Source organism: Watersipora subatra, chromosome 9 (genome assembly GCF_963576615.1).
Source record: "Watersipora subatra chromosome 9, tzWatSuba1.1, whole genome shotgun sequence".
Classification (NCBI taxonomy): Eukaryota; Metazoa; Bryozoa; class Gymnolaemata; order Cheilostomatida; family Watersiporidae; genus Watersipora; species Watersipora subatra.
Genome location: NC_088716.1, coordinates 40,599,663 through 40,618,188, shown reverse-complemented (window position 1 = coordinate 40,618,188; position 18,526 = coordinate 40,599,663). Strand labels below are relative to the sequence as shown.

The 18,526-nt window shown below is 35.5% G+C and overlaps 1 protein-coding gene across 1 annotated transcript in view; it reads left to right on the top strand.

Annotated features, from left to right (window-relative positions):
* The window catches only part of LOC137404283 (uncharacterized), a 97,207-nt gene that overhangs the window by 76,114 nt on the left and 2,567 nt on the right, over positions 1–18,526 (top strand). The window contains exon 12 of the mRNA XM_068090467.1: positions 13,794–13,932. Coding sequence (XP_067946568.1) covers positions 13,794–13,932 — 139 coding nt within the window. The remainder of the gene's footprint in view (positions 1–13,793; positions 13,933–18,526) is intronic.

The window sequence follows — 18,526 nt, the reverse complement described above, 5'->3', positions numbered from 1 at the left end:
AATTGCTCAGCAAAGTAGGTTGAAGACCCTTGTGAGTGTTTGCACCAGTGTTTGGAGCGTGGATGAGAACATCTGTCCTTCAAAACATTAGTAAATTTGGTAATTGAGAATAATTGTAAAATAGTGAAAATGTGAAACGTGTTTGTGAATACTGATTGGTTGGTATTTGCTATTACCAGTGCAGAATATCAGTGCTTTCTGAGTTCACTACACATGTATGGGGTACACGTGTATACATACGGGAGTCATGCAATCCTTACATTCAGAATTACCGCAGTTTTTGTATTGATCTGGTGAACACGAGGATATGTAATAACATAGTCTGGTAAACTTCGTTGCCAGAGGATAAGTGTTTGCATCATTATACCGTACTTTTCGGACTATTAGCCGCTACTTTTTTCTGATGATTTGAGCCATGTGGCTTATATAAGGGTGCCGCTATTCTGTGGCTTATTCTTTCACCGCTAGGGCGCATTAGCCAGAATCTCCAGTTCGTGCGCCTCTAGCGGTGACAAAAAAAAACAAAACAATGCCTAACGGTACTTTTCCGTTAGGCACTAGGTTAAAAAGCGTCGGTTAATATGAAACAGTGCTGTTTGACACTGTTCCGTTTTAAGCAGCAAAGTTGCTGCCGCGTTAAAAAGCACCGTCCTGAGTTCTGCGGCCTATACAAAGGTGCGGCCAATGTATTGTTTTATTATCGCTTTTTGGAAAATAAAGCAGATGCGGCTTATATATGGGTGTGGTTTATAGTCCAAAAAGTATGATAAGCTGTAGCCCAAGATTTTTATAAAGTAGTAAATTTTTTAGGCTGGGTAGTATATACAGTCATGCTTTGACCTATGAGCTCATGTGTCAATTTACCTGCATCTCAAGGCACTATTTCATTTCCTATATAAAATATTTAAGTACAAATTAATACTATGAAAAAACAGCTAAACAGGATATTACGGTTAAAAACGTGTTTTCAATTGTTGTAATTCAGTACATGCGCTAAAACAGTAACAAATACCTATTTAGTTGTTATGATCTGCAATAAAATGTAACATAACTATATACACCACTTTAAAGAATAGAGAAATCATAATATTATTATGCTTTATTAGTTATCTTGAGGTATTGACTGATGTTCTAAAAAAAGAATCAAGGAGATTGACCCACTAGAAGCTGAGATATAGCCAGCCAAACACAGGTCTACCTAATAACGAATCAGAGGAAAACCCTTTGAAAATCCCGAGAATTGTGACGAATGAAATCGACTTATTGGTCATGTGCCGGAGTTGCGCACCCTTAGCGCCGTTACGTATAATGATTGTTTTAGGCTACGAAATGTGAAACGCTTCTCGCGATAGTAAAGAATTTACAGACTAGCTCTGGTTTTTCAGGAAAATCAAGCAAACATTGTGTGGTAAAGGCATTTGCCCATAACCCCTCACCATGATTTTTTAAAACAGAAGAGCAGATTTTGACTATTGTGCTTCAAATTTTAACTCGATCTTCACGGATATGCTCCGAAGATCCTCTGTTCAACGAACGGCGCGTGTATAGTCTATATGCGACATCCGCGATTTGCAGTTTGTTTAGAATAAGAAATGGGAATGTGAATTTTCGTTCATTCATCATTTTTCTACTGTGTACCTACTGCAGCATTCAGTTGATTTTCATGATTATCGTCACTATTAACAGGCTGTAAGTTCACTACAGCCATAATTTTAAAAAGAATAACTTAACCGTGCTGCTCTTGCTGTAAGAAAAGAAAACGATAACTTTTGATTTGATTTTTCTATTTATCTATTATCTTATCTATGATTTTTTTTATGATTAATATAGTAATCATAAGGCATATTATACAAAATAATAATATAACTGCGTATGGAATAAATGATGTAACTAATTTAATTTGTAGAAAACTCCAAATGATAACCGAGATTGATGATTGATTTAATTGATTCCATTTATTAGCTATAGTTAAAAAAATCTGAACAGCGCTAAAGATGAGTCTGAATAGGGAAGCTAAGGGGGAGAACAACAAAACTGAACTAGCAAGATAACGAAATGTTGCGAAATAATAGATGCGTGTAATTATTTTATGCTAAAACTAATCTACACATGAGAGGGACTGGTTCGGAATTCTCAGAGCAATGATTGTTAGGCCCAATTTGATTGTTCTATACTTCCAGGGATTAAACCAATTAAAACGCCGTGATTGTTATAGGAGAGCGCATTAGTTGGCTTAATTGACCAATGGCACACAAGTCGATTTCATACGTCATATATTGATGATTACCAAAAGACACTTATGTTTTTTGGTAGACCTGTGTTTGGCTGGCTATATCTCAGCTTCTGGTTGGTCAATCTCCTCGATTCTCTTTTTAGAACATCAGTCAACACCTCAAGATAGATAATAAAACATAATAATATTATGCTTTCTCTATTCTTTAAGGAGTTTTTACCTTCGAGACACCCGTTGTGAATAATGACTGTCTGAGGGAGACTTGAACAACGCGTTTGGCACACTAGACTTTTGGACTCTACGTAATAGAAACTTTGAATTTAACTTGAATGAACACCTACTTGAAGCTAAGTTTTAATTTTTCACCAAACTTACTTTAACTTTGTCGTCTTAATTTTTTAATATCTGTTTGTTGTATGTTGCCTCGCGTTTACTATAACCTTTAGTAAAACTTGTAAAACTTTTTTATAAACTGATTCGATAAGAAAGACCGAGCGATGCTTTTCTCGAAAGCGGCCTCTCGCATACTTCACCATGTAATTGCCATTGAGAACCGGCTCATATCTCACAGATTACTCGTACGTATCTCATGGAAAAAACTTGCTTGAAAGTCAACTCGTATTTCAAGTTTCTCACATGTTGAGATACTCATATGCAGAAGTATGACATATATATGGGATTGGGAATATATATATATATATATATATATATATATATATATATATATATATATATATATATATATATATATATATATATATATATATATATGATTGAGAAATGATAAAACTGCTTTTATTTGGCCATATTCTATCGATTACCGCGAAAGTGGCATGGAGGAATAACTCCAAGTTTTTTATATAATCAGGCTTCGACGACTGCTTATTGTGTACCTCATTCAACAATAGCTAGGATTTCTAGATACCAGTAGCGAACCCGAAAGCACATGTCTGATCCCTGCAGTGCCAATATCTTATTTAGCATCTATGGTTACAGATACCAATAATTATTCCTTAAGACTAGCGTTGTGGCTTCCCAGGATATTTACCATCATGGTTGACAAGTAATCCAATCATCAAATACGTTGTGCAATGATTATTGGTAGAGCACTATTAGCTTTACACTAAGATTAATTAGCCTGACTTCCTGTTTACAAATAAGTAAATACTCCACAATATACCGTAAAATCTCTATTCCAATGCCATGGCGCTCTATTTTTCAACTCTCATGTAGTGGCGTTCTATTAGAGGTGACGTTCAAATAAAGGCGGCATATAAATAGAGGTGTTACGGTATTCTCCAAGCTTCTAAAACCAACTGTTCTTAAACTGAATTCGATCGAACCTTTGGGGTTCGGTAATTCTGTCTCAGGGGTTCAGTAGAGCTCTCAAAGGCAACAGCAGATGTCGCACAGATTTTCAACGTCAAGTTTATATGAAAAGATACGTAATTTGTTTTGATTTCATGCACTTTATTGTTCTGGTTTTTATAACACAGAGATGCTAATGAACAGTTCATTCTGTACACTGGTAAAACATATACCTGTCTTCAAAATGGACAAAATCACATTTTATTTTTCAATAAAGAAGGGTTCGGTAAAAGCGTATATGAAACTGTTGGGGTTCAGTATGTCCAGCAAGGTTAAGAACCACTGATTTAAAACCAGATGTATATAGGTTATTCACTAATCACTTTGTTCAATAATTTCAGTAGCTACAATGTAGGTGTTTACTTATGACCCTGTGGCTGTAGGATATTAAATACTTCATTCAACCATGATGCATCTCCCCACCACTGATACAGTCAAACCTCTGCATATGAACTTATATCATTATTATATCCACTTTGTATGCTACAACTGTCATATGTTGGAACAAGTATTCCTATAACAGCATATTGTACTTTGTTTAATTCGTTCCACAGCCCATTATCCTACGATAACTTTCATAAAAACTTCGGGCGCCTATAATTAACGCATAGCATTAAAGGTTAACTGACAGTATTTTAAAATTACATTTATTTATTTATAACAATATATTTATGGTATTTCATTTTTAGCAAAGATTTTAATGTTAAAAGAACAAAAATTCAGTTTTGGAGACAAAACGCTTGTGATGCGGCTCCAAGCTGTGAGTTTAAGGCAGTCATTTTTTCAGCAAAACGTCGATGTAGGATATACGATGCCGATGCCAATGCCAACGATTAGCCAATGCGTAACTGACATTCTTATACACTTGCCCCATCTAGTCACCATGCTACGTCATTATTGCTGTCCAACAAGGCAGATTATTATAAGGTCGAAGTAGATTTCACAAATACCAAATATTCATACGTCCCGCAATACTTTTCGAACATCGGTTATAGATTTTACACAATCAACTGGTGCGTACATCTTGTGGATTGCGCTAACAAAATATTCTTCCTTCACACAAGTTTAAAATTTAAAAAATTGTTTGTAAAGATTTATTTCTCTTGGAGGTCATCTGTTTAAATCGATCAAACTTAAACGATTGATTAAACGATCACAGTTAAAACGCTCTGATCAAGTGAAAGTGTGATTATGACGTCTATAATTGCAGAGACCGACAAATTAGAGATGCGTAGCGTTTCAGCTTTAACGCAATAGCCAATATCAACTATAGCAACGATAACAACTAGTTATCTCATTTCACACATATTTTTCTTCTGAATGTTTTAAGCGCGATCAAGCTTTATCAATTTTAATCTTAAAAAATCCTGGCAATCAGATCAACTCATACATCAAAAACAATTCAAATGATAGAAAGATACCGATACTTTTGATGAGACGTACAAATATTTTCTATAAGTTCATTTTCAAATTTCACATCGCGTGTTGAAAATTAGTATGTTAAGGTGAGTTTAATAGTGCACTGATGCGCCACGAATCATGGATCTTTTAACCAATAAAAAAACTTCAGCCTGTGAAAGAATAGGTGATGAACAAACAGTTATCAACAAATGTGGTACAATTAAATATTTGTTTGCGAAATATTTTCCAGCAAAAAGAGGCAGTAGTATATTTAGCCTCGGGAAGAAGAAACTGTAACAAAGGATAATTTCACAAACATCTAAAGCTGTTATAGATCAAAGCTTTGTATATTTTAATAACTGGTATATAAGCTCCTTGAACTTGGCTTCATATCTTTTCAAATATCTACACTTCTTTGAAAATGACGAGCATCCTAAATGGAATTTCATGACCTATTATAGAACTATAAAAACTACTGAGCTTTGTGTTTGTTGTTTTTTACCATTCATCTGAACAGGCATAGATGCCATCTAATTTCGTATCATCGGAAAGCCCACTTATCATAGAATATGCGATGACTTATCTTTTTTAAGCTCCTTCCGGAACTAGATTATCTCAGTTCAAAGAAGCTTATAGCGCAATGCAACAGCGGCCATATCGGATATTCCAGATTCTTGTGTACATGTATTTATAATAATAACTGGTTAGCCTAGAGTCTGGTCTGTCTAAATTTAATATTCTTTGTCTGTGTCTGGTGAGTAACATTTATGAAAGGTGCAAGAGACTGGATGTTCTTTGTCAAAAAATAGTGGTTGCAGGATAGTTCTGATTCACTGGTAGTCTTGTTTGACTGTAGTCGTGTCGCGCAGTTAAAAGATTTGGTGATGTGTAATTTGGTAATTTGGGCTGCCAATTTTAAAAAGTATGTGATGTATTTATTAGTCAGCGAAATTGTTGTTAGCCCCGTAAGGTCTTGTCAGCCAAATAAGTATGAAACAGTTCACCATAGCAACATATTCAAAATGAAAAACAATAAAAACACTGACATCAAAACAGTAATTGCGCTGAATGCAAATAACAAATTGCTGACCACATCGTATGGAATTGTATATTTACTAGATCTTGTTATTATTATTATGAAAGGGAACCTGACCATAACTGCTGAATGTTTATCCTTGGAGGAAAGTGTCTGGCTCTCTAAACAATGACATCACACATTTGTATTTGATGCTAGCTGTCTATCCAGTTACCATAGTACCAGCGATACAATTTGGGATTTAGCATTTTTTAACTCATTTTTTCTGCTTACATTTAGTTGTTTTTCGGGAATCATTGTTGTAAGTATTTATTGGAAGGACTGCTAGAAGGTAATAAGGCTGCAAGGATTAACAACTAGCTATTCTGATCTCACTCATGATTTGGCCAGTCACAGGCAAGTACCCTGTTGTGGGTGGGATGACAGATACTATGCTATGTTTGTGTAGTGCTGTGAATATTTCTATGCTTTAAGATTGGTCGTGCTTCTAAAATTTGACACTTGAAAAAAAATTTCTTCAAGCCTTTTCTTTTTCGATGAACAAATCCCTTCAATGAGGGGAAATGGCAACCTTTGAAGATTTGAATCGTTGCAAATAATATCTTGTTTCTATTAAAGATTGTGTGCTGTAAACTCTATCGTGGCCAATCCATTTATCTTTTTGAATAAAATTTAATTTAAAGTATTGTAATTTGATTAAATTGCAAAAAGTTTGTAATTATAAACTAAAAGTACACAAATAAACAATCAAAATAAATATATTTAAAAAGATTTGCAGAAGTTGTAAATTGGCTGAGATAGACATCTGGAATAAGTTAACAAATATGTAAAATGTACTCAGTAATTTTTTAGCTTGTGTACCCACTTTGGTTTCATTACATCAGTCAACTAGAATTTACAAAGTTTATATGCTGACCATCGTCTTTTTTGTGGAAACCTTTGTTCAATAAAAGAAACCATTCCTATGAAGGATATCATTGGTGCATTGAAACAATATTTTGATATATATATATATATATATATATATATTGAAACACCATATTTTAAGGCTATTTGTGGAGCTTTTATTTTGTATGTAGGATATGTCTTTTCTCTTGATGATTTGCAAGAAGTTTTTGTTTTATCCGTTTCATCACCTTTGATACTAAATGATAATCCTCAGGATTGAGATTCTTAGAGATGCATTCTGATAGGACAATTGGAAGCTACAAAGATTAGATGTGTTCATATAATGACTATAGGAAAGTAAAAAGCATGCCAGTAAAATTATTTATTCACTGAACATATTTATGCAGTCGATAGAACTATTTGTTTCATTAATAATTTTTGAATAATCATGCAAGAGAATATAACTCCGAAATTGAGAAATTTAGTACAGTTTAGGCTTACTCGCAATATAAAAGCTGGTTCAATTGTGTACACTTTTCCCAATTCTAGTCATATTTGATGCTGTCTCTTTTGAGAATGGAATCGGTTTGTTTTGCAAATTTGCATTGATTGCCGGCACTTAGATCATACAACCGTGAAGAAGTAATACTGTAGATAGGTCGTAAGAGCCTAGTCTTTCCAGCTGGTTGCATCAAGCATCATCCCTTCTTTCACATATCTTCTCCTTATCCTTTGTGCGCTTGCCTTATTTGAGGTGCACAAGCAGGCAATCAGTCTCGAAAAGGTACGTAGTTGCAACCCCTCGCAACATTTGAAGTTTACCTTTTATTTTAAGTTACCGATTATGAGCATGATCGTGAATGGTTCATAAGGATAAACCAAACCGTCTTTCGTATTTCCAACTTGGTAAAACAGTGAGTGACTTATGACAGTGTTATGCATTATTTCCAGAACATCTTCACAGCGTAACTTCGTTGAACAGGATTGTGGTTTGGTTGCTCTAGGTTTGGTTTGTTTTGTCTTTGATCAAGTTTGTTTTGGATGAAGTTCTGGTTGTATTTATGCCTGCGGAGGAAGTGAGGAAAGTCGTCAATTCCTCAGAGCATCTACATACATATTGTATTCCGTTGAGCTTGTTTACGTTAGCTACTTTTTTGGGAGTTGTTGTTGCTTGGAGGAGCTGATAACTTCTCATCTTGTTTCTCTGCAGGCTCTGCAATGCGAGGCACCTGTTCTTAACGAAGGGCATTCGATATTTGCTTCATCATCTCCAACCGTTTTCGGTGACCAAGAATACCAGTGCAGAAGAACTTGTTGTTTTACTGACAATTTGCATACAGAGAGCTGAAGATTGCTTAGACCTCTCTCTGACTTCTTGTTTTCCAAGTCCTTCTGTCTCTCCGTGTGAATAGTATGCATGTCTATATTGATCTCTGAATATTCTGACGATTTTGTATTGAAATATTTTTGTTGGAAGTATTCTACATTTGTTTTGTATATTTCACGTGTGCAAACGCATCCGGTCATCAGTATATTAAAATTAATTTTTTTATTTTTTCACACGCTAACATACTGTGAACTTTTTAATAGGTCTTGGCTAGTACCAAAGATAATATATGTGGATCAGTATTGTTAAAGAATAACAAGGCTAACGTTTTAGTTAGCAAATAACCAATAAGATAATTCGTAGTATGACCTTGTGTTGGTTACTTTATCTGATCATGCCATCGCTGGTGTGACAAGTTTTAACACACCAGCGATCAAAGTGATTTACTGACATCACCTTACAATGTCAGTAAAAATACCCTCCTGCCCATCAGAGTTTGTTTTATTGCCGCTGCTTTGTTTATAGTCTGTCTACTCTAAGTATAACATGAAGCTTAAATGGTTTTTTATTTTGCATTAGCTCATGTGGCCTCCCTTTGCGATTTATGCTGAGTTGCAGGTAGCAGCCCTGAGGCTTGTCGCAGACACATTACGTATCGATGAACTGTCTATATTCCTGGTAGTCAACCAGACTTTAATCTTAACTAGCATTAGACTTCACGCTGCTCCATATTTCTTTCCTTTTCAACGCAAATTGTGCAAATTGTTTCATGACAAAAAAAATTCATAAACACCTTCATTGAGTACAAGTGCACTTAATGACTGCAAAAATGCCTTCCTGAGTTTCCAATCAGGTCATCATAGTTGCTAATCAGACAAATTTATAGGAACAACAGAAGTTGCATTTGCCACTTGTGCCTGGCATGGCTTGAAGTCAGCCTGCTTTAGCACAGTAAATATGTCTGAGTGCGTCTGTTCTTATAACTCTTCCATCATGTGAGAATTTGTTAACATCACATAACATCGCTCTTAATATAGCAAGGATTATTCTTCAAGAATGGAATGTGGTTGAGTGGTGCAAGTGGTGGAGTGTTCATCTCTCATGCTAAATGTCACAAGTTCTAGTCCAGTACAATGCAATCTTTTTAAAATACTTTAATATATGTATTAAATTGTAATATATATTAGTTTGTAATGAATGTGTATATATTACACTTTATATATTACGCTATATATAAGAAAATGAAATCATTGCCAATAAATTAATATATATATATATTACTTTGTTGGCAATAGTTTCGTTTCAAACAGATGTTTTCCAAATTATGCCATACAACAATCATAAAAAGTGCAACAGCTAGCCAATAAAATCAAATGAGAATTAATTACTGCTTGTGTTATTTCTTCAGTGCGACGGTATCGAAGATCGTTACAAGACGAACAGAGTTTTATAAACACAGTGAAACTCGGACAGCTCGAACACATGGTTAACTCGAATGGATTTGTTTGGTCCGTTCCCACGCAATGATGAATTGCTTTAGATAGCTCGACCTTAACTTCATTAACTCGAACGGTTTTTTGCCCAACAGCTACCGAGGCGGTTGTTATCGCTTTAGAATATCACTTTATTCCAAGCCATAGAGATAAACATCAACTTTTAGTAGTTCTTAGGCGTCATTATTACCACTATCCGCAAAATAATTTCGTTAACGACTTTTCTAAAGGTTTGCAAAAAATCAAATTTTACCAAACATCCGCTTTTTGATATCCCTTTGAAAACAAGGAGAAGCGAGGTAACCTTCGGATAAACTTGAAGAAAAATTGGCAAAATTATTTTTTGTTAAAACGCTCAAAACAAAAATGTCTTTTTTCTGAGCGTTTCAACTGCGATCAAGTTTTGCCTATCTTAATCTGAAAACGTCCTGGCAGTCGCATCACCTAAAACAAACAAACAAATCTCAAGTAATAGGAAAATATTTATACTTTCTGATAAAAAGGGTTAAAACATTACATGAGAGGCCCCTTAACTTGCAACAAGCAATCTATGCTTTTGATTTATATATAGTTTGTTTATGTACTGATAATTACATGCACTTGTGACAGTGTTCTGATAACTTGAATGCTCTGATAACTCGAACACTTTTTCTCGGTCCCTTGAAGTTCGAATTAGCCGAGTTTCACTGTATATAGATTTAAAAACTATGACACAGTTCAAGTTGATATCTAAATTGATTTATAAGGTTATATGGGCTTTCATTTGTTGTTTATAATTGATATGATTTGTTTTCTGTTAACAGTGAGCAAGTGCTGCATTTATATGATAAACAGTCATGATGGACATCTGTTTACTGATGTCAAGAAAAACCATTAATCTGTTCAAATCTCGCATAAGCTATTAAGCATGACTTCCAACCTTTCCGTCGCTAATAAAACAGCTATACGAGTTGGTAATAATCTGAAATGTGATTTTCGTGATAATAGCTTTATGGGCAGCAAGTCAGGAATATCTTTAACAAAAATTTAATTAATTCGAAATATTATTTGAACAATTCAGTTGGCTACCATTGTTGTAATACAGCTGGACATACATTCAAGAGATATGGATATTTTAAGAAAAACTCACTCTTTCTAATCATTGCTGTACACCCAGTGTGTATCAGGACACACGATTCATGCAAGTTTTACATCAGTAAGTGCAATAAACATCCTAAACTAAATTTCACAGACATCTAAGGCGGCTAAACGCTTATCAAATTGATACTGAGTAATGCACAATTGTTTGCAAGCTACCTTTTGTCAATTAGCATTAACATAGCAAGCTGCTATTAAATTTTAAGCACGCAATATATATAATGTTGAACTGTTCTTATTACTAATTTTATGCTTTGTTGGTTGTTAGTCAATAAGTTTACTTGTTTATTGTTTAACCCTTTGACTGGGTATAAGCCCCCAAAGACAACCGAAACTCGTGTAATTTATTTTTGAAAATTCAATAAAATCGATATTTTATAAACATGCATAGCTCAAATCTTAAACTTATTTCTATGAACAAAATTTTTTGTACATAAACATTCATTCAGATATCTACTACTAAAAAAAATACAACCATGTGCAGTTGTCCCTGTATGAAATGCTTGGAAGCATTTTTTTCTGTAGCATTAAACGCTATAACGTAGCCGTGCGAGCCACCATAACGATCGTTTTCTCTGTATATTCCAAGTATATTAAAAGTCCAAAAAGTTTGCATCACTTCTATCATTTAAATTATTTTATTCTGATCAGACAAAAAATCACTAACGATCGCAGGATCAAATAATCTTTTATTTTACCGTTTTGAAAGTCGAGCCGATGTTGACTGGTTTTTCCAACTTTTATTCTTTTCCAAGGAGGCGCGATTTGTTTAGCCTTTAGCACAAAGCAACGCCTCTCAGATAATCGTTTCATATTGTAAATCATTGACCGATATCTTGTTGATAATATTTAAAACTTACTAGTGTGCATATCCTTTGTTTAACGTTACTAGGCGACAGCTTTATAAACGTCTACCGAAAGGGACATAAATGTCGTTTCCCCACGCAACCGGTAAACGACATTTTGGTGGTTTCCCCAGCCAAAGGGTTAATTATACTTGTAAGCATGTTTTAAATCACCAAAATATGCACACTTCGTATCTTACATCGCTTGAAAATTGATATTTTCCATTCAAACTTCTTTAAGTTACTCAAATTAGCCAATTTCGTCATTTTGGCATTGGCTAATTAGTCAAATTAGCCAATGCCAATGACAGCTATATTAGTTGCCACTGTTTATAAGTTGTTTTTTAATACCCATTTAAGCCAGCATTCAGTAGTAGTTTTATATAATACATTTATGTAGACCTACATGTATATAATTACTTATACAGTGGACCCCTGCCATGCGACATTAACTCGTTCCTGCGTTGGCATGGTAAGGCGAGAATGTTGTAGAGGAGTATAGAAACCCATAGTAATTATCTAATGCAAACACCAACTGGTAAAAAATATCACAATTTTGTATACGTTTTGTACATATTAAAATTAGTTTCAAAATAGTATGTTAACCTTAGTAACTATAGTTACCTACAGTAATTAGCATATCCAGTTTGTGTAGTGGCTATGATCTGCCATAAAATGTAACATTACATTGTACTATGTGCAGTACGTACCGTAGGGAGCTCTTACCTTCCCGACAGACGTATAACATAAACGTTGAATTTAACTTAAATGAATTTAGCTTACTAAACACATTCTTAAATCTAAGTTCTAGTTTGTATTTTACTAAACTGAACTTTTATTTTATCATTGTCTACATTTTTATCACTGTAAAATTTTATCACCTATTTCTTTCCGGTTTTGTCTCCGCTATAACTTATAATGAATAATGCTGAACTGAGAGAGAGTGAGCATCATATCTCTTTTAGGGGTTGTGAGAGGGATTTTGGTGAATAGCATATCGGCACCTTTGTTATTTCCACATAATCAGCGCACTGGCTACCAAATTATAATTTCAAGAGAAGTTTTTGCTGATATCGTATGGCAGGAAAAAGTCAAAAATATTTTTGTCATCGTATGGCAAGGACGGAAAAACATCGTGTTCCATATTGTACGGTGAAAAAAATCTTATACCTGGGGCATCTTAACCCGAGGGCGCACTGTATTAATTAATAATTTAAGGTGTGCAGTTGCGAAATGGATATACTGTGTATAGTAAGAGCAATGAATGTGATGAGAACGGCCAAGCCTTGTGGTTAGGTGCGCGCGTTACAAACTTGTGGTTGCAATCTTCGTCAGTTCAAATCCAGTACGAAGCATATCTTTCGCTCCTAAATCTTTATCGCTACAACGGGACAGACGAATGACAAACTTTGAGGTTCATAAATATAGATTAGCTTCAACATGTGACTGTTTTATCATACAACGAAGGTCGTCAAACAAATAAACATTGCATGAGAGGTTTGATTGTGCTTAGGTAAAGTTGACAAACCAGTTGATCGTGATAGCAGGAGTTTAGGTAATTAGCCAATCTTTAAATCTCTAGCCAACAATGCAGTGAGACAACTAAGCAATGTCAGCTATGAAACATAGAGCGGGAAAGAAGTGGCCGATGATCAAATTGATGTAACAACTGAGAATTTCATTAAACCGATCAAAACAACTTCACCATTATTAGTCCAGGACAATTTTGTATACTGAATTCCCTGTTTTTGGAAAATATATTGAGCCAATCCCTGTGGTAGTATTTATCTAGCAATCAAAGGCTAAGAATTTTGGATGAAATCGAGAGTTGTCATCAAACCGAGGAGATGACTCCAGATTCAGTTTTGGTGTAAGTTTAAGCATAACAAAGTGGTTCAAACTGTAATTAAGTCTTATCTTCCTTTTTCAGTACCTGCGCAGATGTTGTCGTCTGCTTATTGAAGTTTGCAGCCAGAGAAAAGCTCACTACGGAATTAGCTCACACTTTCTAGAAACTAAACTACCTTGGTGATTGTCTTCTCTCACACCTTTGCTATAATTTTAGTCGTTGCCGGAAACGGTTGGAAATGCTACGCTCTGCCGCTACCAAGTTCCTTGACCTGCTACTTATTGACAAGAGAATTAATAATGAACCAGTCGTCCGACTTGATGCTTCCCCAGAGGAAGTCATCTCAATACTTATGGTAAGATCCACATACGCTCTGCTGCTGTTACCTGTATGAGGTGACAGGTATTTGTGTAAAGGCTATAGAAGTAGCAGTGATCCAAGTCTATTCTTCACATTGCTTTTGTTGGAACATTTAGATAATAATTAAACTTCTACTTTAGCAATGTGTGTATGTGTGCGTGTGTATAATACGACCTTGTGTGTGTATCATATGATCACATGTGTTTATTATCCTGTTTGTGTACGTGCGTGTGTGCATGCGTGCGTAACATATGACCTTGTGTGTGTGTAACATATGACCTTGTGTGTTTAATATATGATCATAGATGTGTATCATGATCACATATGTGTATCATATGACCTTACCTGAGTATAACATGATCACATGTAGGTATTATAACATCATGACAACCACAAATATATTGTTAAGTTCCTTTTTTGTCTTGGGACAGGTTAGAAACGTAGACAGAGAGCCAAACTACAAGTATGTCGTAGAGTCTAAAATATCTCTTTAGTAGTGTGGAGTTGTCTTCTCATCGAATTTTTGTATTTTGGATTTGATATTGTAATAAGTTCTCAACCGTTTACTGTCTCACATTTCTGTTGAGAGTATTCTATATTTGTTTTATATACATTTCAAGTATGCAAACTCATCCGGTCATAGGAATATCAAAATTTATTTCTTTGATTTGTCATACCCTAACATACCGTGAACTTTTTAATAGGCCTTGGCTAGTGCCGAAGATGATACTTCTTCTTGATCAGTTATATTAATGAATAACAAGGCTAGATTTTTAGCAAGTTAATGACCAATAAGATAATTTGTAGTATGACCTTGTGTTGGTTACTTTATCTGATCAGGCATCGCTGGTGTGACAAGTTTTGTCACACCAACAATGGCATGATCGAATGTACCAGAAGAAATGCTCTGTCTGTGAAAGAATTGGTAACCTGTGAAAACTGAATTGAGATCCTCTAAAGGGGTGGTCACACGAGAGCTGAAACGAACTAAACGACGCAAAACGACGTCGCTGTCAGTTGTACACTGTTCGGTCGAAGACATTTCTGGCCGAAACGAACCATTTCGGCCCTGCTCGAAATGTCGGGGCCGAACCCTTGCTCTTATTTGCTGGTTAAAATTCTAGCAAGCACCCGTCACATTTCTCCTTACGTGCGTGTGAGCAAAGTTAAAAAAGAAATAGGACGATATTTTTATTTCGTTAAATAAACAACATGAAGCAATTTACGACAAGGCTCACCCGGACTTGTGATGATTGTTTTGCATAAATGTAAGATGTTGCACTTAAGTTTTGCATAAATGTAAGAGAATGGTTGTGGTTTTCTTTTATGTATAATAGAAGTAATGTGTCATACTCATCCTAATGAAGAATCGTTGACTGATTTATTTATGTAAAACCACAGTACTATGATAAAGACTGTTTTTGTTTGTTATGTACTCAGCATAGAAAAAAATTCATATGTTAACAAAAAACATAATTTTGTTGATGTTGGAAAAATCATTTGTTGGATAAAATTTTGTTGGGTTGGAAAAATCTTTGCATCGAGTGATTTATTTTGAGCAACTGAACGATCTTCTGATAAATCTGCTGCGTAATTATAATTAATAATTGTCCCTCAAAGTTTTTTGTTTACAATAGAAATATTTAGCTCAAATACATTAAAACTACCAATGAAACAGTGTCCTTTCTCTATGCGTATGGTATCTAGGAAGCGAAGTGACTTCGGATGCCGTGTGACATGTGGCTTTGCCGAACCGAGGTAAAACAACCTCCGAACCAAACCTAAGTCGGTTCGGTCATCGTGTGACCACGGCTTAATTCTGCTCTCCAAACATTCATCAAGCTGATTGCAGAAGTTTACATTAGACTTGTGTCAACTCAATCATATTATTTACCAAAATACCACTTGATTCATCAAGCCCCACCCCCGCATCCCCAAGTACACCTTTGTAATGCCCTTTGGTTATTGCCTGTGCATAAGCGCTTCACATTTATAAAGTGATATGACATCATATCCTTTTTTTAATAAATCAATATTAGGCATTACGGAATGTATACATTTTAGAGGGAGCCTTGTGTGAGTTTAAGCAGTAACGAGTTTGGATGTCGATGTCTGTAGTGTACTTGATTTACAACCTGTTGCCATAGGGATGAGATAGAAAAAAATGCATATCTCAACTCTGCTAACAAAACAATGGATCATAAAATTAACTAATCTCTCTGTTTGCATAGCTCAAAGTGTTAGGATATGTCTGTGTGTCAGCAGACTAGACTGAGGCGAGTCGAAAACATGTCTATCTGAAGGGATGGTAGTTTGGCTCACTCCAGAGTATGAGGAACTGCCGGGTGGCCAAGCAATACCTGTGTGCGACGCAGAGTCCATCATTGTCAACATAGTGTAGCTGACCGTATATCTGGCCAGTTGAGCTGGGCCGGCCCTTTTTATACTCCTTATCATTGTTCAAATGCTCATTGCTGATTGGGTCATCGTATCTAACCAATGCTCTGATTGGGTTGTATCCAACCAATACTCTGATTAGGTTGTCATACCCAACCAATGCTCTGATTGGTTTGTCTTCCTAGATGCAATGGACCTAGTTTTTATCAGAATTAAAAAACAGAAAATATATAAAAAACGTGGTCCTAATTTATAAATACTATCTATAGCATATCCTCAGGCAACGGAACTACCCTCTGCAATCGTCCAGGCTTTCCGACATTTTCTCCCAAAAAACCGGTCTAAAGACAGAAATCTCGCCGGTCATGTTTTCACTATTTGTGTTACGAAGGCCTTCTTCAGCTATGGAGACCATCTTGAGTCTTCCCATGTAATGCCTGACTTTGGAATATTTCTATCTTCTAACCTGTTGGGATGTCTGTTCTCTAAAAAAGAAGATTGGCTCTTCATTGCCCAGTAAATATTCTCCATCAACATCGCTGTCTAGTTTTAATATTCTCACACATTAGTAGTACAAGCTAGTCCATTGTAAATGCGACTGTGGTGTGGATTTCTCTCACTCTCTGTCTTGGCATGCTGTGATGACTCTAACAGTCATCACATCTTAGATGTGATAACTAAGATATGATGTATGCTCTCAGCATACATCACTTGGAATCATGTGATGTATGCACATGCTCCCATTTGCATACATACATGTACATCTCCCATGTGCATACATGGGAGTACGCTGCACATGCTGTCATGTGATGGAGAGCATGGGAGCATGTGATGTATGCTCCCAGGCCTTCAGCAAGAAGCACCAAAGTATCCATACTTGGTCTCGCTGCCGATGGTGTGTAAAAACTGCACCCACAAGGGTCAGTCAACGACACACTTGACCACCCACTTTTGGGACCTCACTAATCTCTGCGGAACCTTGGAATGCAGTTGTTGATGCTAACAAAGTCCTGTCTGAGGTAGAGTACATGTTCTTCCCAGCCCTCAGAATCTGTTTAAACTATCCTGGCCCTCACCATCTCCTTATCAGCAGCTGAAGAATCGGGACTGGTGAAGCTCAGTCAGCTCTTTCCTTGACCTTTTTGAGAGCCATCAGCTGTTACCAGGAGTGTTTGGCTCTCGTTTACTTAACCCTTTGGCAGGGTAAACGACAAAAATGTCGTTTATTGGTTGCGTGGGGAAACGACATTTTTGTTGCTTTCGTTAGATGTTTATAAAGCTGTTGCCTAGTAACGTTAAACAAAAGGATATGAACGCTAGTGAGTTTTAAATATCATCAACAAGATATTTGTCGATGATTTACAATATAAAACGATTATTTGAGAGGCGTTGCTTTGTTCTAAAAGCTAAAGAAGTCGCGCCTTCTTGGAAAAGAATAAAAGTTGGAAAAACCAGTCAAAATTGGCTCAACGTTCAAAATGATAAAATAAAAATTTATTTGATCCTGCGATCGTTAGTGATCCTTTGTCTGATCAAAATAAAAATAATTCAGATGATATAAGTGATGTAAACTTTTTGGACTTTTAGTTTACTTGGAATATACAGAGAAAAGCAATTGTTATGGTAGCACGCACGGCTACGTTATAGCGTTGAACTCTACCGAAAGGAATGCTTCCAAGCATTTCATACAGGGACAGTTGTACATGGTTGTAGTTTTTTTGTAGTAGTAGATATGCAAATGAATGTTTGTGTACAAAAGATTTTGTTCATAGAAATACATTTCAGTTTGAGCTATGCATGTTCATAAAATACCGATTTTATTGAGTTGTAAAAAATAAATTAGACGACTTTTGAGTGTTTTAGCGGGGTTTTAACCCAGCCAAAGGGTTAACATCTACATGTAATACCAAAAACACTTCTTTTGTTACTGTAGTATAGAGTTTTCTGCTCATTTCTTATATAAAGATGACAAGACAACTCCAAAGTTTGAAGGTTATGGCAGAAGCTTTGTTGAAATCTATGGCATGTTCAAATAGTTGTCAATTACAGATGTTTAATTTCAGCTGTTAAATAGAAATTGTTCCAATCTATTGCTTTCACCAAAGTAGCTAAGAAGGCTCTATTATTTTTTTATTTATTTTGAACTTCTCGATCTGAATTATAAGTCCTTTGTACTGATGTCATCTCCAGAT